This window comes from Mus pahari, chromosome 4, assembly GCF_900095145.1.
Source record: "Mus pahari chromosome 4, PAHARI_EIJ_v1.1, whole genome shotgun sequence".
Taxonomy (NCBI): Eukaryota; Metazoa; Chordata; class Mammalia; order Rodentia; family Muridae; genus Mus; species Mus pahari.
The window spans coordinates 51688962-51701375 of record NC_034593.1 but is presented as its reverse complement, the minus strand read 5'-3'; the positions used below and the strand labels follow the sequence as shown (position 1 = coordinate 51701375).

The following is a 12414-nucleotide window of genomic DNA, read 5'->3' as shown; positions in this document are numbered from 1 at the left end:
TCCTCCTCCTCCTTCTCCTCTTCCTCCTCCTCCTTCTCTTCCTTTTCCTCACCCCATTCCTCATCCCCTTCCTCCTCTTCCTTTTCTTCCTCCTCATTCTGTTAATAATACAATTACTTAAAGTTCTTTTTTTACATAATTTATTCTTGTTTTATATTCATTGGTATTTTTTCTGCCTGTATGCCTGTATGAAAGTGTCAGAAGTCCCAGAACTGGAGTTACAGACAGCTGTGAGCTTCCATGTGGCTGCTGGAAACTGAACCCTGGTCCCATGGAAGAGCAGCCAACGCGGATGAGCCATCTCTCCAGCCCTCTTAGTGAAGGTTCTTATAAGAGATATTGTATATTCAGGTTGGAGAGCCTAAGGCAAGAAGACCCCAAGATCAGACTGGACTGCATAGTGAGTTTTATAACATCGATATCCTGTTTGAACGAGGGAGAGAGGAAATGAGAAGGAGGAGGAGAGAAAAGAAAGTAGAAAGGACAGAGAGAGGGAGAGGGGGAATAGAATTTCTAGAACCCAGGTTTGAGGTAATAATCCCTGCAGGCCTTAGGCAGTGATGGTACTACCACCACCACCACCACCACCACCACCATCAGCTGACCCTGGAGTCTGAATACTTCATTCCCTAAAGAAACATCTAGCACGCTCAGGACAGGCTTCCACATCTGAAGCAGATGGGTCTGGCTGGGTTAGGGTCTGAAGCTTGCACCAGCTGCGGGAGAGTCCTTCAGTGCAGGGGCAGTGTGACCACCTTCCGGGCACATGCAGGACAGCACACCTCCTCCATGCTCCCATGACTTCCGCTGCTTGATGCTCTACCCTCCATTGAGCCCAAGCCCTCTTCTCCATGACTCCAGTCGGATCTTCACAACTGTGCTTTAAGATGGGTTGAGCAGCTTATGCTGTGAGGCAATAAAGCCTTCTACGAGGGGAGGAAGATGAGGCTTACAGTGGTCACAGCTGTACTGAAGGTGGCTGGACTTAAGCCAGGGCTAGGAAAGAATTGTGACCGTTGGACTGTGGTCAGGGGGAGGGGGGAGGATGGCGTAAGGTATAGGAAGCGTCAATGAGAAGACAACTGAGTCAGAACCACCAGGACTTGATGAGCGGTGGTCACTGGACCCACGAACCAAGCCATTGACAAGAAGGTGAGAAGAGGGGGTCGGGGAGTAGAGTACAGAACGGCAGGAGAGGAAAAGTCAAGATAAAGGCCTCAGGCCTGAAGGAGGCACTGAGAGTCTGCAGCAAACACTTAAGACATCTGAGAAAGGAGCTGGTTAAGGTCCCTCCGTGTCTACCCTTCCCTTTCTGGATAGGAATAACGTTCTGAGTGAAACGGATGGCTGCTCCACTAGACTGGATTTCCGACCTCCCTTGACACTAGTGGTGGCATGATTCTGGCCTATGGAATGTGAGCAGACATGCCGTATGCAAATTCTGTGTCATGCTCTTAAGGTGGATACCCTTCCTTCTTTTCCCTTTTGTCTGCACTGCAATGCAGAGCTAACAGCAAGAGACTGGATTATTTGTGGCAAATTCTAGACATCATATATTTTATCCATAAACATTTTAATTACCCAGAACTCTCTTTAAAATTATGATCATAATACCAATATCACACACAGAAAAAATAATACTTTTTTATTGTCAAACATGCAGTGCTTAATTTTCCCTAATTGGGTTTGTTTTTTTTTTTTTTCCCAAATATACTCAATACATTATAAGTAGCTGCCATGTATCTTTGTCATGGAGTGACTTGGAATTTTCTGGGAAGGGTTCTTAAGCCTCCAGTGTGCTTCTGTTGTATATCTGGGGATCTCTCCACCACAGAAGGCTACCCTAATTCCAGAAGTGATGCAGCCCCTGACTCTCAGGGAAAGCTTGGGCATCTTCTGCCTGTCTGAGGCCTGGAGTGGCACTGAGCAGGGCACTGGAGTGGCACTCAGCATGCAGGTTTTTCCCCGGCCAACACATGTCCTAGTCCTTTTCAGTACCTGCCAGAATAACAGAGACACCCCACCACTGTCCCAGGCCCGGGTCACCAAGAGCCTGGCATCTTGTCTAAGGTAGACAATACGTTGTGGTGAGAATTAGACCGCTTGTAACGTGGAGCTGCAAGAATCCAGTTCTATCCAGTTCTGGAGTCAGCAGCGTTTCTAGATGGGGTCAAATAGAAAATACGTTAGGCTTGGCAGGCCCTATGGTTTCAGTCACCACTCTTCAATCTTGCTATTGTGTGCAAAAGTGCTCACAGTACAGAAACCCAGAGTGTGTATGTGTTCCAATAAAACTTTATTTATACAAACTTTCAGTTATAAAGTATTATGTTGCTATTCAGTATGTAACTGTATTATCATACCTTCTATAATAGTATACTCTGTAGTATACTATGAAATACTGTGATATTTCACATAATGGCTGTTCTCTCGGTTTTTCAATCATATAAACACTTAAAAATCTGGCAGACATAGCGGCCTGTACCCACCACCTTGGCACTTAGGAGGCTGAGGCAGGTAACCAGCCTGGAAAGCCAGACAAGGAAACATTGTCTCAAAAAATCAAAATGGCAATAATTTAAAAAGAAATTAAGATACAAAAATCACTCTTGAATTGTAAGATATATCAAAAACAGGTAGAAGAATAAATTTGGGCTGTGGGCTGTATAGTTCATCAGTCATTAATGTACCCCAACCACTTCATCTCACTAATGAGTATTAAACTGAAGCCCAGAAAGGTGAATCAGCGCATCTGAAGTTTCAGAGTAGTTCATATTCGAGCCTATCTTCAGTCCTTAAAAGCTTGTTTGCTATGCAAAAATGTACATTTAAGAATTATTTGAAAGGCCAAGGGCAAGAACCCAAGCTCACACTGCACAATGCGTGTCCAGTGACAACAGAGAACCTGACTGCAGTGTCTGTCTCCTAGTAACCACAGCCTCTGATGAGAGAGCACTCTGATTTGTTATTTATAACTTATTTCCCAGGAGAGAGGGTGAGGAACCGATTACATTAAGTTACCAGAGCCAGGGAAACCCTGATCTACAATCTGAGGATAGACGCGACCTTGCCGTTGTGTTGTCCCCAATACTATCAAGAGTCACATAAGCAGTTACCAGTGGCTAGATACACAGGGCAGATGGTGTAAGAGAGGAAAGGAGAGGAGGCCTCCCACTGCCTGTATGAAAATTCCAAGATGCTTGCTGCACCTCATTTCTTATTGGGCACATCGGCTACACTGCCTCCCTTTCTGGTTGTGTTATCAATATGTGAGGCTTCTGGATCCTAGAATTCCATGTCTGATTAATTCTGTTGACTCTGGAGGAGCTTTCTGGATTCCAAAGAAAATGGAACATTTTTATGTCCATGAAAAAAAGCACAGAGTTCTATAAAATGTGACCACAAATACATCGGGACCGGAAGAGGCCCTGGGCTGCAAGTCAAGAGACTTTAGGAGAGCTAGGCAGACCTGAGAAATTCGGTAGAATCCAGGAGCACATCATGTAGGAATTGTCTCATACCTGGTACTTTATTCACTTGCTTAGACCCAGAAATGGAAGTTTCTTATGTGAGACTCTCAGAACCTAGACTGGGAAATGGGGGAATGAGGCTAATGGGGAAACGGAGACAAAGCCCACAGAGATTTCAGACTCTGGAGACCAGGATGGGGGGGGGGGTGTCTAACTTTTATTGTTCACTACGAAAACCTATATATTCAACTTTTCAGCCAATAAGAGTTAGGCTACGTAATCGAGGGCCAAACCATGCATTACAGGAGCTATCCCATTGAATCTCATTTGCTTGTCTGTGACTCTGTAGAGGAAGGGGTCAATCACCGAGGGGGGATGTCCATGAAGACAGAGGAAGCAGCCATCATCCTGGGCACAGGTCCTTTGCTCTCACTGGTTTGCCAGGAGCAAACCACAACCAGATCTCGGATCTCGATCTCGGATCGCGGATCTCCATCTAGGATCGTGGATCGTGGATCTGGATTCCTTGAGCAGGCGCCGGGGACCAGGGCAGCGTTCCTTCTCCAGCCCACTTCTTCCTCCGTTAGGGTCTCTCCCACATCCCCCACAAGAGACTGTCCAGCAGATTCAACAATCTATGAGTTGCTTCCTCATTGCCTCTGAGGCGCTGGAGTGGTCCCTAAAACCAGACAAAGAATTATATAGCTCAGAGCCAAAAATGAGCAGATGCGAACCACCAACACGATGAATCAGGCAGAGCCTTTGTGTCCACTAATGTAAACATCACACGTCTGTCATGCAAGGTCAAGAAAACAGAACAGACACATGTTAATACACTAAGGAACAAAAAGAACAGGATGTGCTATGGTGCTGGAGATATCCAGTGATAAACTTCGGCTCCATCACCTCAGCATGTGGTCCTAGGTTAACGGCTTAGTAGAGATGGAGAGACATGAACAATCTCTTAGGAATGATGCATGCTTTGAAATAACAGTTGTCTTACTCTCCTGTCATTCACTCAGGACTAATATGGTTTGAGTGGTGGATTGTCCCGGCTGTTTTTTTGTTTGACTGATCCTTGTATTTTCTGTTTTGCTTTGTTTGGGGTTTTTGTTTTTTGGTTGTTTTGTTTTTTGAACAGTGTCACTATGCACCTGAGGCTAGCCTAGAGCTTCGCCACAGCCTCCCAAGTAGTGAGATCACGAATCCATCCATGCCTGTGAGCCCTTGATACACATGTATGTTTCCCCCAGGCTTGCTCTCCTCCAGCCCCTCTGTATTCATGGCGCTCAGAATCAAAACCGGTTTTGCCCTGGGCTCTGCCTTCCCCTTCCTGCCTGCCATGTGGANACCTGGNAGGGAAGCATGGTCAGAGGATCCCCAGTCCTAACTTCAGCAGTGTGTGCCAGCTGTGCCTGGGTACACAGGAGACTGGGGCACGCAGCAATTGTTCTAGACGCCATTGTTTCCCACCTGGAGAAACAGACTGAGGACCCCCGTTACTGTCTGCGCCCTGCCTCCGCTGAGCAGTCTCACTCAGGGCACCCCAGCATCTACACAGACATGCAGCCAGGCAACATCTTCAAAAGCACCCATTTATTATCTAGGTGTCTGAGAGACAGAAATTTGGGCATGGTTTAGCGGGACCCCTTCTCAGAGTCTCACAAACCAGTGGCCCAGGCTGAGTCTCCATCCTTATTTAGATGTTAAGGACTAATTCTTAACTTTAAACACAGCTTTTTACAACAAAGCCCCCTGCCTATCCCTCCACCCCCCAACTCCCTTCCCGCCCCCGCCCCCCCCCCCCGGCCTTGCTGAAGATAGTCCTTGTTTGTCCAAACTGCTTGATCTGACAGCAAATATGAATGCATACACCTTACTCGGAGTGAACCAAGGATTAAATTCCTTTTGCAGAAAGGAATGCCCAGGAAGGGAAGCTCATTGGCTAACCGTTTGAGCCCTATCTAGATACCTTATTATCATGGAGAACTCCGGGTTTTTCTGCTAAGTGACAGATTGTCACGGTCCTCAGTGGGGTGCGGTAGTGGTTACCTGGTCCAAAGCAAGACCTTGCCCAGCCGTGTGTCTGCCTAGATGCTAGGGTGCCCTGAGCGCAGCTGCTCAGGGGAGGTAGAACGCAGACCGTAACGGGGGTCCTCAGTCTGTTTCTCCAGGTGGGAAACAATGGCGTCTAGAACAATTGCTGCGTGCCCCAGTCTCCTGTGTACCCAGGCACAGCTGGCACACACTGCTGAAGTTAGGACTGGGGATCCTCTGACCATGCTTCCCTNCCAGGTNTCCACATGGCAGGCAGGAAGGGGAAGGCAGAGCCCAGGGCAAAACCGGTTTTGATTCTGAGCGCCATGAATACAGAGGGGCTGGAGGAGAGCAAGCCTGGGGGAAACATACATGTGTATCAAGGGCTCACAGGCATGGATGGATTCGTGATCTCAATAGTAGAGTTAGGCAGGGAGTTGTTCCCACTTCTACCATTCTCAATTCTGAGATTCACCGGGGTAAGGCTCACTTAACCCTACCAGTCCCTCTGCCTAGTGGCACAGTCCACTTGAGCCACAGGATGTCATGTCTATGATAATCTGTACTTTGCTAGCACAAAGAGAAATACATAAAAGCTCCCACTAAGACAGTTGGTTTTCAGGACTTGTGTTCTAACTAATGGTGTTGGATCCTCTACAATAACACTTGGAGTACCAAAGGACAGCTTGTCCATATGGGCATTCTGGTATTCAGTGAACTACAGGAGACACTCAGCACTGGCATAAGATAGGCTTTGGATCTGGTGATTTGGCATCACTGTCAGTTGATGTAAGAGCTCTGAGTATGTCTACATAGGTGAGACTGAGCCAAGATGGCAGGCTAAGTGTATTAAATGCATTTCTCTGTTCACTACAAGTGATTGGGTTTAACGCAGGGTTGAAAGTGAACTCTCCAGGCAAGGTGTATGTATTTGAACACTTGGTCCCCAGTTAAGGGTGCAGTTTTGTTAATTGTGGAACGTTTTTGATACTTGGCCTAGCACACAGACAGTAAGCCACTGTGAGTGTTTATAGCCTGGCTCTGCTGCTGATCTTCAAGTCTGCCTTCCCTCTACCAAGATGTGAACAAGCTATTCCACAAACTTCTGCTACAGAAGATCCAACCGGGTTCGTCCCTATGTCTCCTCTACCAAGAAACTGTGATCTGTGTTAGCCATCATGCCTTCTCCGCCATGAAACTGTAATCCAAAATAAATATTCCCTTTAAGTTGCTTCTGATTGGTATTTGGTTATAGAGAAAAGAAAAAGACCTGGCCTACAGGCAAACTCCTCACCCTTGAGCTACAGCTCTCTCCATGTGTGACTTTCAACATTTTGAAACCACCTGTAATAGTTACCCATAATTTGACCTATTAGTTCTAAAACAATGGTCCCCAAGAAACCTTGGTAATTTGACAGAATAGGTCACAGAACTCAGAAAGCCTCTTAACTATATGTATCATAAAATATGCAAATAAACAACGAGATGAAGACATTCATCAGGGGGAGGTCTGGACAGGTCCCAAGGGCGGAAGTCTGTGTCCCCACGGACCAGGCATGCCTCCCTTTTAGTGCTTGGACACAGTTATCATCTGAGAAGCTCCCTGAATCCTATTTCCCAGGAATATTTTTACACCGACATTACTGACAAATTGAGCCATTAGCCTTGGTGAGGAACTAAATATTCAACCTCTTTTCACTCCACAGAAGTCAGAGGTTACAGCTGAAAGCCCTACACTCCCAATCAAGGCTTAGTCTTCCGAGGAACCGTGGAGCTGCCAGTTTGTAGGGAACGATCATCTAGTTCCCTTGTTAGTCAGGAGTTCCCAAGTTTTTAGGAATCAGGTGCAAATTACCCAACATGCATTTCCCATGTGCCGTCCTAGCTTTTAAGGCCTGTGAGATAATCACTGAGACCCACAGCCATTATTAATTGACCAAAGGCCAATTGCTGCTGGACTGAGTCCGTTTCTTCTCTCAGGACTTTGGAGTTCCTGGCCTATCCCAGACCCTTGCTGCCACTCTGAAAATAATACATGAATAGTAAATAAGTAAACCATAAATAAAAAAAAAAAATCAAGGGGGAACTTTAACATGTAAAAGATGAGAAGACACTGATTAAAAGTTAGATTTTTGGCGAGTCACAGTCATCAGGATTCTATTACATGTGTCAAGGGAGCATGGGAAACAAAGTAGGAGACTGAATAACTTCTCTATGGTTACATTGTTAGAAGAGCAGAAATCTGACCCTGGGCCTGACCCCATCATCCTCCTTCTCACTACACAACCAAAGAACAAAAGGAAAATACACAGCCATCTCCTGGGGGATTCGGATTAGCAGAGTAGTGTTAGGAAGGAACATAGCCAGATCCATGTCAGAAAGTACATCTAGAGAAAGTGAATAATGAGGTCTATGGGATTTAACCCCATCCTAAAGAAGTCTTTCCAGAGGCAAGGTTATTTAGACACTAACAAGACTTTCAAAATAAAACCAAGAGCCTCTAAAATCCCGCTTCTCTGTTGATGAAATGTTACATGAAGACAACAAAAAAAGAAAAAGAAAAGTTCGGGGTAATTTTGCAAGCTAATGAAAACGCTTGTGCAAGTCCAAGGCTTACAAACGTGACTTTTAAGATTGAACCAAGTAAATGATTGTCGTGATAGTCATTGCTTTCCAAAGGAGCAGAGCAACTCTTGGTCCCATGACATCCTCACACATTCTACTTCCACACTTGGAAACCACACTAGCTTTTCTTGTGGTTGGAATTCTATATGCTATATTCAAACTACCCACACTTCTTCATTGCATCAAAAGCAGTCTTGAGGCAGGAGGGCTGGATGACTGTATGCTGTGGGCTAGAGAAAAAGATAAAAAATATAGAAAATGGAAACATAGTCCTGTGTCTTCCACGTCCCCAGCCCTCCAGCCCCAGTCCAGGACCTCTTAATCTTGTCTTTTCTTTTCACTTGACTTTATATATCCAGCCCTTCTGTTCTATGTCTTTTTTTTTCAAAAACTGTTTTTATTAGACATTTTCTTCATTTACATTTCAAATGCTATCCCAAAAGTCCCCTATACCCTTCCCCCAGGCTGCTCCCCAACCCACCCACTCCCACTTCCTGGCCTTGCCCCTGTATTGGGGCATATAATCTTCCCAAAACCAAGGGACCTCTCTTCCCAATGATGGACGACTAGGCCATCCTCTGCTACATATGCAGCTAGAGATATGAGCTCAGGGGGTACTGGTTAGCTCATATTGTTGTTCCTCCTATAGGGTTGCAGACCCCTTCAGGTCCTTGGGTACAACATTTCCCTGATGATTAAGGATGTTGATCATTTTTTTCAGGTGCTTCTCAGCCCTTCAGTATTCCTCAGTTGAGAATTCTTCATTTAGCTCTGTGCCCCACTTTTTAATGGGGTTATTTGATTTTCTGGAGTCCAGCTTCTTGAGTTCTTTGTATATATTGGATATTAGTCCCCTATCAGATTTAGGATTGGTAAAGATTCTTTACCAAGGCAGTGTCTTTTGCCTTTCTATGTCTTTTTTACCAAATGCAGAAAAGACCTGCGACTCTGCTGGATGTCACTAAGTCTCATGACTCATTGGTGTCCAGAACCAGTCCTTTCCACCTGTAGGGTCCTTGCCAGCACCTAACTGAAAAGGAAAAAGAAAAGTTGGCAAAGAAGTGAGAATCTGAACAGAGGATGACTGTGAATGGGAAGTGTGCTTCAATGGCCATTATCGTTTGATTTAAGCAAGTCTTCGATTAAGTCTACAGAGCATTTGGGAGATAAATACAGTCTAAACGAGAAGATTTAACATGTTCATAGATTAGACATTTTAATAAAGATAGCAAACCATTCCTATTTCACAGATTTAAAAAAAAAAAAAAGAAAGAAAGAAACACTTCTACAAAAAGACTACATAATTTGTCCAAGGCAGCGAATAGGAGGTTGAAGTAAGACTCAGAGATAAGCAGCATAGGCCCAAGGCTCTACAGCCGACCTGGCTTGTCTCTTGTTCAGGCTCTGTGCAGCCTCACAGCATTTCCTCTCGGTGCTTCCTACACCACAGAGGGCAAGGACATCTTATTCACCATGGCATCTGCTAGGGTCCCCTCACGTGTACTGGTAACTGGTGTAATCATTGGGATTTATGTGTCTGTCTTCAAAGTATTCTATGCAAGTTAGAAGAAAAACATGACCCCAAACACACAAACAGATTTAATAATGATTTTTAAGAAAAACAACCTTCTTAGCTGTTCTTCACTTCTGGTTTTTTAAGTCTTTAAATAATTTAAATGGCAGATCTAGAATTCATTTTTATGCGATTTTCTAAGTAGGAATTTTGAGAACATTTCTCATTATTATATTAGTTGTGAACAAGAATTATGCAATTTCTTCTTTCTTTTTTTCTTCTTTGTGGTAGGGGTAACTAATAAATATTAAACACTGGTGCCACCATTACAACTGTAAAATTATAAAAAGGAAAGCAGGAAAGTCTTTTATTTTTTGGAATAAAATTTATGGCTGAAGAGGGTCAATAAGAAAGGATTTATTTATGCCTCTTGGGTTTCTATCAGAATACTAAATCTGGTAGACATTTACAGGATCCGTGAACATGAAATGGTTAACATCACCCAGAATTAGTCAAAGAAACCGCGTTCTAGCATGTGGGATGTTCCTGGGCTGCACTGTGGAAGTGTAGAGCTGCAGGTGCTTTTAGCACCTTGCTATGCTCCAAGGCTGTGTATGCCTCAGTCCTCTTGGCCCTGACCACGTTGGTTACAATAACACTCAGTGACCTCTTTGCATGCCTGGGATTTTATGGGACTGATGTCCAGAAATGTCTTCAGAAAATGATCTCCCAAAAAAGTACCATTCTAACACTCAATAGTCAGAAGAAGGGATAAAACGTTGGCTGCTAACCCCCCCCCCTCCCCACCCGTTGCCTTTGCAGCAACAGCCAAAGTGCCGTGAAAATCTGCATGATCGCAACCAGGGCATATTTTTAGTATGCCAACTACTTACAATGCATTCAGCCAACAGGGAGAGATGTTACTCTTTAGATTTCTCCTTAAACAAATCAGACCAGTCCTTCCACATCTGTGCCAGGTTTCTGTGCACTAAAATCTGTTTATCTTCCTTTGCCTCTACAAACATTTTTTTTTTAATGTGATCGGGATGGTTTCAGCCCCAGGGTCAGTATTCTTGTGCTCCACGAACAATTTCCAGGAAATACGCTAGCTTAAGGAACAATTGTGTTACACCTGCACAGTATCTCATCAATTACATTATCCCCAGTGATTTGATACAGGTAATTGAAATCCTGTTGTTTGTAAATCTATCTTAGATTAAATATTCATGGCACCTATGCAGTGGACAAAAAACAAAAACAAAAACGTATTCTAAATCTAATGAAAGTTTAATGGAGTCTTCTCAGAGCAGCAACCGTGAGGCCTGAGCTCTGGGCTGCTGAGGGCTACCATCAGCCTGTGCTCGAGGAAGCTCTCCTCCCCACTCCCAGGCTGCTTCTCCCATCTGAACAGCCTCTTTCTTCCAAGTCGTCGAATTATTTAAATGGATCCAGAGATCGAAGTCCAGGAGCAAAATCCTTTAGAGCTGGATTTAGAAGAGATTACTAAAAGACTTTTATTTCTTGACCAATGGAGGGGGGTCTTCAGGTAAGAATCACAGGTAAGACGTCATTGTCACACTTCTCTGACACAGGGTGTTTTATACTTAAGGAACAATCGAGTCACACCTGCACATTATCTCATCATTTACATTATCTCCCATGAATTGATAATTTTATGCTTTAACTTTTTTATGCTTGCCCTGTGATCAGTTTCCAGTATAGACTTACCTTTTAAATGCCTCCCACATATCTATTCGTCGACAGAGACTCTCCCTAGCAAGGCAGGGTCTGCCGAGGTGTGCGGACGTGAGGTTTAAACGGACTGGGTAATCTATTTAATGTTTTCTCTTTCACTTATAGGTTGGGAAACAGTCTCACAACTCCTCAGGTAATTACTTTCTCAAAGTCAAAAATAAAGAGGGGCTTGTAGCTCAGTTAACTACTTTCTCTCTAGTTGCTTCTTCGAAAAGTCACGTTAAACAGCATAATTTGCATGTATTCAATGCACGTAACGTCACCCAGGTACTGGCATTTATAGGGTGAAAATGTAAAGCTAGAAAACGCATGGAAGATTTTTATTTCTCATTAAATTCTTTCCCTACTTTTAAGAGCTACTTTTCACCATTAAGCACACCATACTGCTATTGTTTTGGGGGAGGGGGGAAGTGATATTAGAATAGAAAGCTCCTACACTTGTAACACAAAAGTTTGAGGTGACAACTGAATGTGGTTCCCTAAAGAAAAGTAGCTTTGGAAACAGCTTTATAGGCTTCTGAAGGTTTGTTCCCTTACTGTTTTTAAATAAGGGAAATACAATTATATTTGGGTGTTGAAGGGGCATTTTCCAATCTCTCCTACAATGTAAAATGACATATAGCCTGAAAATGTAAGGTCATGATTCTGGATTTCAGGATGCACTTCCATCACAGAACCAACGCAGCATTAAACGTTAAGATCGTATTTCCTGGCACTAATATATGTGATCAAGCCGCTGAATTGTTAATATTAACTACAGTGCTAAGCACCTTCATCCCAGTAATGTGTGAGCGAAAGCCTTATTTTTTCCTAAACCTCCTCTTAGCCACAGTCTAAATTAGAATCAGGGAGATAATGTTTCTACTTTAGTTCTGGAAATATTAAATTTTGATAGTTACCTCAGGGGGAGATAGACCACTCAAAAGATTTTTGAAAGGAAGAAGTAAATAAATGTCAAGTTCTGGTTTTACATAGGATGGGTAAGCCCACCGCTATAAACGTGGATTTTTTTTT

At 43.9% G+C, this 12414-nt stretch overlaps 1 protein-coding gene across 1 annotated transcript in view; it reads left to right on the top strand.

The window, feature by feature from the left end:
* Positions 1 to 11087: 11087 nt before the first annotated feature.
* Positions 11088 to 12414, top strand: part of Mindy4b (MINDY family member 4B) — a 34213-nt gene continuing 32886 nt past the window's right edge. Inside the window, exons 1-2 of the mRNA XM_029537208.1 lie at positions 11088 to 11194; positions 11500 to 11533. Of these exons, the coding sequence (XP_029393068.1) occupies positions 11088 to 11194; positions 11500 to 11533 (141 nt within the window). The remainder of the gene's footprint in view (positions 11195 to 11499; positions 11534 to 12414) is intronic.